The sequence below is a fragment of the Mytilus trossulus genome, chromosome 8, assembly GCF_036588685.1.
Source record: "Mytilus trossulus isolate FHL-02 chromosome 8, PNRI_Mtr1.1.1.hap1, whole genome shotgun sequence".
Classification (NCBI taxonomy): Eukaryota; Metazoa; Mollusca; class Bivalvia; order Mytilida; family Mytilidae; genus Mytilus; species Mytilus trossulus.
Genome location: NC_086380.1, coordinates 78,285,110 through 78,297,544, shown reverse-complemented (window position 1 = coordinate 78,297,544; position 12,435 = coordinate 78,285,110). Strand labels below are relative to the sequence as shown.

Genomic DNA, 12,435 nt, shown 5'->3' with positions numbered 1-12,435 from the left:
AGCCAATTAGTGCTGAAATTAGGCCATCAATTAATTGACTAACTTCATGTGGTTTTCTGGTTTGTACTAGTTTTTAATATAGATATATGTGATAGTGTAAATTAAAGAATTTGTACACTTAGAACAACATATAATGAACATTATAACACACTAATTCTATTCAAATGACATTTAAATTTAAACAAATATACTTTAGGATGAGCATTCATCTGCAATTAATATTTCATATTGCAAGATGATAATATTTTGGTTACCTTCTGTGTAATGCAACAAAATTATAATAAATGCTTGCAAAGCAATAATTTTAATGACTACTTTTTGCTACCCCCCGCCCCCCCCCCCCCCTGTATTATTTTACAACTTGACCCATTTTAGTCATGACAAGCCCGATTATCTACAGTGAACGAGGATTATGTCATGTTTGTTTACCCATTTGCGAGGAAGTAACTCTTTTATATTCAAATATAATCGTACATTTATATCTTATTAAAATATGCTTAGTATACGACAAAGCTTGATTTTTTTAAGTTGCCGAATGTGCGCCTCTTACATGTATGAGGGGAAAATACTGACACATCTTTTACACGAACTTTTTAATTTGTTCAGGAAGAGTTCATTTACACTTTGCCAACACCTAACATAGACCGAGTTTGGAAATGTCAAAATGTTGTGATCCGTCCATGCATGCTGCAGGTTATAACAACACAATGTCGTGTATCAGAGCAATTTAATGTATCCAAAAGAGCATATTCCTGATTTTTTTTATATCTTAGACAGAAAAATCTAGCCGAGCAAGTATTCCTGAAGTAGACAATGACACAGGCACAAAAAGACTAGCCGAGAGTGTATTCTTTGAGGAGACTTTATCACAGACACAAACAAATAAACTAGGAGAGGCTGAGAGTTTTCATGTAATAAGCTAGCAGAGGCTGAGAGTTTTCATGTTATAAGCTAGGAGAGGCTGAGAGATTTCGAGTAGTGAACTAACGCACGTACACAAAAAGACTAACAAAGAGTATATCAGAAATGGATAATAGCACAAATACTAAGAGACTAGCTGAGAGAATAACATAGTCATACAGCGGAAATTATCAAAGACACAGGCAATACTGGTAAGGAGAGTATTGCTTTAGTGGATTATAGCAAAAACATACGGAGACTATTATTCACCATTCTTTTATATTTTAGCACCACATTATTCTCTTTCCTTTATTATTTTTTTATGTTATCCACTATTGTCTATATCTTAGCACATACTAGTAGCTATTCTTTGTTTACTTTGTTTTTTTCTCGGTATGTTTATGCCCCACCTACGATAGTAGAGGGGCATTGTGTTTTCTGGTACGTGCGTCCGTCCGTGTGTTCGTCTGTCCCGCTTCATGTTAAAGTTTTTGGTCAAGGTAGTTTTTGATGAAGCAGAAGTCCAATCAACTTGAAACTTAGTATACATGATACTTATGATATGATCTTTCTGATTTTAAAGCCAAATTATACTTTTGACCCAAAAATACATATCGATCACTTCTGTGCATGTCTCATTTTAAAAAGTTTCGAGTGATTTAAACGACTCTTAAATGGATAGTAAAATTGGGTATTTTCTCAAAGTCGTTTAAACTAGGTGAGACATGCACAGAAGTGATCGATATGTATTTTAATCAACAACAAAAACAAATAATAATAATACCTGTATCATATACCCAAGCGTCTGTGCGCTACATGTACTTAAAGTTTAAAATACTGTACTGAAAGGAAATGGTTGGTTTATGAAACGTTCAAAGCTATAACTTTTTTTCAAACAAAATAATCGAATTTATTAGAATTAAAAATTGATATACATGTACATTGGAAGCTTTTAGTAATACAACATGGGTGAGGGTAAATGTTAAAAATAAGACTAAAATAAGGCCAAAAGTCAACATTCGTTTCAATAAAATGAGAGAATATAAAAGTACCTGAATATATAACTGTTAAAAAATAAAGTGCCATCCATTTTCAAAATCAAATGTCCACCATACCTATGTTAGTTTTGTTTCCTGTTATATATTTTGTACACTTTGTGTAGAGCACCACAAGTAAACAAATGTATTTCGTGTACATTTTTATGTTGATACGAAGAAAAATATCAAACAAATTACGGATATCCTGTGAACTGTTAAAAATGGCCTACCGCGTAAATATTTTTGTACTTTAACAGTTAGTTCAATATAAACACACACTATCCCAATTTTACCAAAACATAAATATTAATCGATATAAATGAACTGAAATATATATGGTTTGAAATAAACGTCATCATTTGATAATAAAAGATACGTACATTGATATGACGCTTGGTGAAAAAGGAATTAATAGATAAAAATATAACCTGATGAGAAATTTACTAATGGACATATATAAACATGTAAGCATAAAAATTTATGAGAGCTTTATTTTAAATTTAATTACCACTAGTTAGTAATTACTTTTTTAACTAATAAAGCAAACCTTACCTTTTCGGAGTCAACATTTTGTTGTTTATGTACATGCAACTGGTGTGACTATATATTATTGATTTAACTTTATAATTATTTAAATGTATGTAGTTGTAAAATGAATGACTTCAAAAAATATTCCACCCGTCATCAAATTTTGAAATAAATAATGGGTATTGGTAAATACACTTGGAATAACTATAATGTATTATGTTGTGTATTTTAAATATCCGTGAGTCTATTGAACTACATTTTTGTAGAATCGATTAAGTTAGTAAGTAATAAGATGCAAAAACCAATTAGTTTGATATTTTATTTTCAGAGGCGGATCTCAAAAATTATTTTACTTCTTATGATCAAAGAATAATTTTACATCTATTTTAATTGTGTCGGTAAAAGGATCGCTGGCTAAAGAAACAACTTGATCTTATTTTTTACAACTTTTTAACCACTAGCTCTCTCGAATATGGAGAAAACCCTGAATCTCGTGAATCTGAGCTCCAGCCTTATTTCTTCGTTGGGTATAAAAAAAATAAGCTACGGATCTTTTGTGCAATGATTTCGGGCTATGGGCTCGAATGATAGGGTTCTGACTTAACTTAAAGGGATCCGAGCGCAAAAAGGTTTATCGTCCTGAACATGTATGAAATGTTTGCCACTGGACTTTTAGCAACCAACAATTAAATTGTTGTAATCCAGCATCAATATCCTTTGGCTATGGGCGGCTCCAAAGGGACAATAGAGGCGTTGTTACATGTATGATAGAATCACAATAGTTTAAAGTCCTATTAATTGCATGATCTCAAGATAAGTGCATTACCGGTATATATTTTAGCGGGTTTCCGACAGAAAAGGGAGTAAGTTCAGATTTAAATTGTCAATCACGAATCTTTTCGTTATGAACATGTATTTGCAGCAGACTTGAAGTTTAAAAAAAACATCAGAAGAGAGACGGAGAATGTCAATTGTAAATCAAACACGAAGGCAAACTGACAACGTCAATGTAAAAAAATAACAGTTCACCACATAAACAACTTAAGCTGGCTGATATGAGGTGCTCCGAAAGAAAAAGCAGATCCTACTTTATATTAAGCATCCGTCGTGTTGATCAAGTAAGTAAAGATTTGTATTGGCAATCGCCTGTTAGTTAATCTCAGCAATTAATCCTACGAAGTAAAAATACTAATTACAGAAACTAACTATGAACAGAACAAGGAAAGCATGTTAAATTACAAATAAATCTTTAATACAACACGGTTTATGATGTATGTTGTGAATGTCTTAAACACTTTATTTATATAGATATCATAAGCTGTAGCATACCAAACAATCTCCATTCCATATGTATGATATTTTTAGGAAACTAGTAACAAGAAAGCGCATAAGGATTTTCATGGTTATGTTGATGTCTCCTTTGCGTAATAGAAGTTTAAATCGAAATCCTATTTCAATATTCTGTAAAATTGGTGTAAACTTAGATTTAAAAAAAAATATGATAAATTGTTTACAACCAGCCATCCAATCTTTATAACTGAATGAATTGAAGGGGACCTTTCCCCTCTGTATGTTTAAATATTTTGTGATATTATTTCTTTATCTTTGAAAATAATGCTTATTCTGTAAAATTCTCATTAAACTCTTTTCACCATAAGATTTATTTGTAATTTAACATGCTTTCTTTGTTCCGTTTACGGTTAGTTTATGTAATCAGTACCTCCATTGCTTAATTCTTGAATTTTCTTAGTTATTCTTTATGTTTTTAGACACTACTTTTTTTTCTTCTATTTTTATAAAAAAGAAAAAAAAATAGCATATTCAGTACTGTTATTCTCTATTCTCGTTCTGTAGTGTACACCCCATCACAACTCTCGTCATTCGGCAATCCTCGGTGGAATTCGCTACTCTCCTTCTGAGAGTACGGAATCGGTCGAGTTGAGACGAATGGACTCTCGTAACATTATTTGTTATGTCGTACATGTGGTCCACAAATATAGTCCCTAGTGTTGACAGTGGGTTACTTACCATTAATTTTTATACCCCTTCCAAATTTATTTCTCCATGTTCAATTCCACAAATTGCAAGTAGGGGGATGAAATTACACTGTAAAAAATTTTGGGTCCAGAATTTTAATGGAAAGTAGTGATTTGGTCCAGCTGAAAAAGGTTGAAAATGAGCACTTCGGAAGCTGTCAAAAGATTTCAAGACGTCCTAAACATAAAATTGTCCATATTTTGAGTTAGAGGCGATGAAGTTTTCTATAAATTTGATATAATTTGTCCCAAAAGTAGTACAACACACTGTGAAAGTTTCTTTGTGAAAGCGCAGGTGGGATTTTTTTTATTTTCATTTAAGTTCTAAAAGAAATGCACTACGGATTAATTGTGTTCTCGGACCATGTAGTGCGCCCTCGTATCCTGCATCATTTACAAAATGCCATTCATAAACGCGTGCGTTTGTACTGGCTACCCTTCAGGAGATGCAGGTAACAATTATAGTAAAATTTGTAAAAAGACTGTCATATAATAATTTTATAGTAATTAAATAATGGTTCTTAGTAAGCAGAAAAAATTGTACTCGTGTGTCCTTGTTTTTAGGATATATTCAAATCGAAATTTTGCGTGAATTTTATTTTTTTCTCTCTAAATTTTTCACACATTCAATATTGTCCCCCTTTTCCTTTGAACAACTACAATGCATTTACAGATAACAAGGATTTTCTCATATTAAAATAAATTGCCTTTTAAACTTTACGTAATGAATTAAGAAAATAAAAGTAGGAGTCAGCGGATAAGTTATTTGTTTGGCACTACATGGATAAAACTATTTGAGAACTCCGAATATGTGATAAAAGGTTAAAAAAAAAAAACAGGAGTAGCAAACATCTTTAAAAGCTGCAATGCTTTAGAAACAAACATAACAGAGAAATACAGGATAGAGTCTGAAGACATCAAGCAACCAAAAACTGTCCCAGGTTTGCCTTTTTTATTATATTTATTGTATAATACAGTTGACTCTCGTTGTCTCGAACTCGGTTGACTCAAAATTTCGGATGAGTCGAATTTTTCACGTGGTCCCGAACTTTGTTCCATATAAGTGTATGTAATTCGAACCCTGATGAGTCGAAATTGGATAAGTCGAAATTTCGGTTCTGTCAAACTGAATTTTATATACATTTTGTACTAATTGAGGTAAAGTCAGTCGTAAGCGATTGTTTTAGCAAAGAAAGTGCTTAAGGCAGCAACCATTTGATTTTCTGGGGGGTGGGGGTGGGGGTGGGGGGCTATGTTTATTTTGGAAACAAAAGTTTGTTTCGAGTTTTTGGAGAAAAAAATAATTTGTTTTGAATTCCGAAAAAAAAGTGTGTTACCCCCTCAGCTGCCACTATATGTAATGCTAAAATTGAAAGGAAAAAATTGTTTTCGACTTGTCGCGAAAAAAAATATTTGTACAGAAAAAAAAACATAGCCCCCCCCCCCCCCCCCGAAAATCAAATGGTTGGTGCCTAATTAAGCTTAGTTGGAACACAGAGGTCCTGTAGAGAATGTTAATTTCTAATAAAAAAAAATCGAAGTACAAAACGAATAGACATCTTCTATGCGTGATTAAGATATTTTCAATTATACAGGTCGCCATTTTTACGAAAGGTTAGCGAGGTCACACCTCGTAAAATTATATGTTATCTTACTATACTAGATGTAAAATGTTAACTGCCCCAAGCCATGTTTTGTGGCACGCTGACAGACCCATTATATATAAAAATACAAATTACTTAGAATTTGACATTTTTTCTACAAATCAAAGTTCGCTATAATAAATGTATTTAGGTGAGGTTTATGATTTTTTGTCAGATGTTCGGGCTCCTTGTTCTTTTTCCCTACGGTACAAGGTAAAATATTCAACACCAAAACACACATCTTCTTTTTATATGACTAAAAGGTCATTTACCAAAATTTGATCTAGATTTCTTTCCTTTGAATTTGAGACCCAACTTATGCCAAATTGAATGCAAATTTATACATACATGTACAGTAAAAGTGCGAGTCAGACTTTTGCCGCCATTTGAAAATTTTAAATATATTGAACAGGAGCTATCCTATCAATACTTTTAGTTAATTGTGTTTCTTAACTATAAAGGCTCTTCTGACTTATACTATCAATTTCAGATTAAAGATTTGTTTAATTTCCCCTTAGTTTATAAGTATTTATTTATAGTGGATTGGGAAACAATATTTTGCAATTTATATTAACCCCTTTCTACTTTGCAGGTGCGAGTGCTGTCTTGTAGCGACATTGGCCTGCACTTTTCCGAAATCTACAAGTGTGTCATTTACGTGCAAGATATATAGCTCTCTTAACTCGGACCAGCCAATATCGTCAACTTGCGACAGACTATATCAGTCTACCCAAAACGGGGATCGAACCCGTCACCTTTGTGTTAGTAGTCCGATGCGCTAACCACTTATAACCACATTTTTATAAAGAACTTCATGTGTATCCTGAGTGTGAAACATAAACACAGTTGATTTAAAACCTGCGATTTTCTTCCCCCAAAAAATAAAAAAAAACTTCATGCATGTAGAAATTCGGAATAAAAGAAAGCACGCTTGTAAGGACTATCACAGGATTAGGTTGTTGAACACTTTCAATGATTAGTTGCCGCTTGCTTAATGTCCAGTGGCAAATATTTCATGTATGTTCACATCCTTAAACGTTATAAAACCTCTAGTAATTAGCTTATTCCGAGTTGTTAATACCACTTTTATTACAAAATTGTGTGGGTTTTATACTATTTTATTATACTATTCTAAATATCTGACATCTTCACTAGATCACATGCAATCATTCTTTAATTGCTCGTTGGTTATTTATGGGACGACTTTGAAGGGGGTAGTTTTTTTTTCTCTCATTACCCATGTATCATTGTAAATACAAATGTAAATAGTACACTATTGCTACGTTTTAAAATACACTATAAAACTTACCGTAAGATGTGTTAATGCGATTGTCATCCTTTGACGTACAACAACACTCCGTTCAAACAAGTACAATCGTACAAAAGGATCTATTTATGTATATAGATATTTAATTTACTTTATGAAATTCTATGGACTGTGACAAAGTACTTTAATAGATACGCAAACACGGATATTCCCCGTACAGTTAAAACTGCGGTGATTGGAATGGTACTGTTAAAAATATAGATATATTAAGATATTTTAGATGTTTGACATGGTTGATAAGTTACATCCATTTAGAGATTTACAAACTACCATGTCTTATGTTAAAATCACGTGACCATCAGAAATGTTATTTTTACGATTAACCAAAATGTTCGTTAAGCATGACCAAAAACAACTTGTATACATCAATTCATGTAAATACATGGCTGTTCTAATATGTGCAACTTTTGTGCACCTGTATACATGTATATAATTACAAACATTTCCAGATGTGTATTTATACCCTCTTAATATCACTTTGGGGCTCCCTTATTCACTGTACACATTATATAGACAAAATCAAGGGGAAGGAGGAAAAAGATAAAGAATTCCATACACAATTTATCATATCTGCATACTATCAAAAACACATGGTTTATGAGGAAAAAATAGAAAAAAAATGTTTGTCCTAGAAAAGAAACAACGTCTCCAACCATACTCCGTAAAAGATGAACATTATGTGCTTTATCTTTTAAAATTCGTCTTTTCGTGTTTTCCCTTATTCACTGAACACGACATAAGGAATAGGAGAAATATGGCGACAGAAACCCGACAACAATAAAACAACGAAGCATACTGCCATACATGTATAAACAAAAGACAGGTTTCTTAACAGTCATGTTAAGCGCTAAATCGTCTCAAGTCTTAAAACTACTCACCTTTAATCAGCAGTCATAATCATATGAAATGAATGAACTGAAATATTACTTTAATATATTCATTGAAGTTCTATAGTTATCAAAGGTACCAGGATTATAATTTAGTACGCCAGACGCGCGTTTCGTCTACATAAGACTCATCAGTGACGCTCATATCAAAATATTGATAAAGCCAAACAAGTACAAAGATGAAGAGCATTGAGGATCCAAAATTACAAAAAGTTGTGCCAAATAATGCTAAGGTAATCTATGCCTGGAATAAGAAAATCCTTAGTTTTTAGAAAATTTCAAATATACGAGGGTATGGATGAGGTCTACATAATAGAGGTCCTTACAAATAAGGAAAAAGAAAAACGGTTAAAAGATAAGAATAGAGCACAAAATAGGTACTAGAATATAAAGAATAGCAAACAATTGAACATTTATAACAAAACCAGAGAAAAAAAGCCTATATTCAAAGAATACACTGCAGAAAATACCCCTTTTATGACCTGCATGTACTTCCAGACCGATCCAACTTTTTTTTTATATTTACGGAAATGAGCGCTTCAAATGTTTCATTTTCAAATTAATATTTTAAAAAAAATATATACAATTTCCCTTTTCCTTTTCGTATCAGGCCGTTTTCCTTTGATGTAAGGAAATACTCTAAACTTAATTTGTTAACATTGAAAACTCAATAACAAGACCATTTCCTGACACAAATAGAAAATAATAAAATATAAACATAATGGAAAATATATGTCATACATATCACTAAAGATATGTTGAGACCAAATGTACCATTTCATCCTCTTTTTTTCAGAAGAAATAAGTTGTGCCAAAATTGCGTCAACTGTGCCCATCTTCTTGCCGACTTGTTTCCTTACTATTTCGAGGTTGACCTCGTACATGCACTTCTTCAGAAAAGAGATAAGAATTAAGAAATATCCTTAAACTTTACATTCCGCTATATAGTTGTTCTCTCAATAAATGATTGAAAATTTGGTGACTAGTGTTACGAATTTACTGTTTAAGAATATTATAATATTTCTACAGTTATATATTTTCCGATATCTCTATGAGTTTCCTATTTAATCTTTATATCGTTAAAAACTGTATCTAAAATCAACCCTTTATCCTTAGTTGCTATCAGAATCTTCACCTGTACAATTGACATCAACCATACATATTTAGATTGGTCATTTAAAGTTTTAAAATTAGTAAATTTAGAGGATAAATCTAAAATAAAACTGGACCTTTCAGTTTTAAGTGACGGACATTGAAGAAGAAAATGAATTTCATCTGGGGGTATTCCCTTATGCCTTTTATATATAGTGGGTAGCTATTCACCGACCATGCAAGGGCTGTATAGCCAGTTAAGGTCGTTAAAAACTTCCATTTGTTGTTTAAGTTGTCATTTGTACCGAAGACAGCAGACAGTGAACATCAAAACGGTTGGAAAGGAAGTATTTATAGCAGGCAGACGGTTAAATTTTAGTGAAATGTAGTCCTTGGAACCTGCAGACAGAATATAGAAGGGGCTGAGACTGTTGGTTCGATACAGATTTTCCAAACAGTGGTTTTGCTTTTAACATCTCTCACTATTGCAGTGAGTGTTTGCTTACATAACATGCCTTAGTGCTCCCCTGATGATCCGACAGTTATAGACATATTAATTTATTAAAGTTTCATACGTCGAAAGTTTACAACAATTTGAATAGTTATATACATTCGTTTTGATACGTTTCAGCCCGTTCCATACATTTAGTTTTCAGACCAGTTCCAAACTTTTAGGTTTCAGACCAGTTCCAAACATTTAGGTTTCAGACTATAGTTCCAAACCGTCTGACCAGTTTCAAACATTTAGGTTTCCGATAATAGTTCCAAGCCGTCAGACCAGTTTTATACATGTTGGTTTCAGACCCTTTCCATACATTTATGTTTCAGACCAGTTTCATATATTTATGTTTCAAACCAGTTTCATACTTTTAGGTTTCAGACTATAGTTTCAAACAGTATCGGACTGAAAAGGTTTCAAGCAGTTTTAATTTAACAGGTTCGGGTTAGTTTGATAGGTGTTGAAATTCGTTTTGTGTAGTTTAGTATTTGTTTCATATTTGATAGTGATAGCGAAACATTTTATTGACTTAAGAACTTTTTAATCCAGGAAACTGGTACGAACTCAGCGGATAAAAATATTCAAACGTCCCCACCCGGTTACACGTTGACCTACATCATGTTAAACGAATCTATTCCAACGAGATATAGTCTGTCTCATACCTTGACTAACTGTTGTCAGGTCTTTAAAGATTGCATATTTTGGCGTTAATATTGATTCACTTATAGGGTCTTTGCATCGGAACTAAAAAAACACACTTATTTAAAAACCAGTTGTTGACATGATACGGGTTATGTTCTTCTCATATATGTTATGATGGTATGATACTAAACCCCTCACGGGGATGATTTTGCCTGATATGCATATGATGAAGACATATTTTTTCAGTCAGTTTAATTGAAGTCTGGAGCTGGCGTGTCAGTCAACTGCTAGTAGTCTGATGTAATTTATGTATTATTGTCATTTTTTTAATTATTTTTTTGGTTACTTCTTCTGACACCAGACTCGGACTTCTCTTGACTTGAATTTTAATGTATGTACTGTTATACGTTTACTTTTCTGCCTTGGCTAGAGGTATAGGAGGAGGGTTGAGATCTTACCAACATGTTTAACCCCGTCCCATTTTTGCGCCTATCCCATGTCAGGAGCCTCTGACCTTTGTTAGTCTTGTTTTATTTTAACTTTTAGTTTCTTGTGTACAATTAGAAGTTTAGTACGGTGTTCATTACCACTGAACTAGTATACATTTGTTTAGGGGCCAGCTGAAGGACGTCTCCGGGTGCGGAAATTTCTTGTTGTATTGAAGACCTGTTGGTGACCTTCTGCTGTTGTCTGCTCTATGGTCGGGTTGTTGTCTCTTTGGCAAATTCGCTATTAGCAGTCATTTAAGTTAAGTTTTTATCAACATTAGCTTTAAATGCGCACTGATACATTGTAGTCTTGGAAGAAATTATCTTAACTATAGTTGGCTCCGAATGCTTATGACATGTAGTACAAGAACTGCTGGAGATCGATTGCGCATGTGGATCTTACGTATTATGAGATTCTGACAGCTGGAAGCCTGGTACTATAGAAGTTTTCAAGACCAATTCCGTTGAATGGTTCTGTCTGTTATACAGAATATTTTACATTCTGTATGTGCATATTACATTAGGATCCTGTGCTTCAGTCGTTAGTTTACGTCTGTTTTAAAAGGTTTGTTGAAGATTTTTTTTTATCAATTCAGCCGTATTTTGTTTTTTTTTCAATCGTTATTACTCATGTTTTTCATGTCGAGACTCTTAATAGCCTGCTAAGTGGAATATAATTTTCTCGTTGTGGAAAGCGGTATAGTTGCCTACATTTGCATTTAATATGAACTCTTATGTATTGTTGTTTAAATGAGAATCATACCGAACTGCGGTATACTACTGTTGCCTTTATATACCGCATCTCCTTTGTTTTTTAAATGAATACTTGCTATATTTATAGTTACATGCAAAACAAAATTGTTTAAAATCAATGTTGATTTCTCTTTTTTATTTCAAACTTGTTTTCAGCAGTTTGAACCCTTTATGTTGCATTCGAGCAATGTTTTTCAAGAAACAAAACGGAACAGACAGCCTACATTTGGACCTATAATATGAACTTCATTATATCATATGAAATTAATATTTGAGATTTAAAATATGCAGTTTAATTAAGTGAAATAATAGTTGACAACATATTTGTTACGTTTGGAGGACGCGTGTTTTAACAGACTATCGGCATTTCGATGGATACCATTAGTGTCCCTCTGATTGCCTTTTTGTTTCTTTCTATTATTATAAGGTTGAATTCTTACAGAAATTTCTTAGGAAGAAAGAAGTAAACATTATCCCCTAATTTTACCTTCTGCTATATATACTGTAGACGATGTTCATTAAATAATCTAAATTTGGTGACTATGTTGAACGCATATATCCCATTGAACTGTTTACAAAAGAAACAACAGATACAGTAACGTC

The 12,435-nt window shown here is 32.8% G+C and overlaps 1 protein-coding gene across 1 annotated transcript in view; it reads right to left on the bottom strand.

The window, feature by feature from the left end:
• LOC134728039 (VWFA and cache domain-containing protein 1-like) overlaps positions 1-2,157 on the bottom strand; it is a 32,245-nt gene extending 30,088 nt beyond the window's left edge. The window contains exon 1 of the mRNA XM_063592438.1: positions 1,953-2,157. Within this exon, the coding sequence (XP_063448508.1) occupies positions 1,953-1,990 (38 nt within the window). The 5' untranslated portion in view covers positions 1,991-2,157. The remainder of the gene's footprint in view (positions 1-1,952) is intronic.
• Between the last annotated feature and the right edge of the window lie 10,278 nt (positions 2,158-12,435).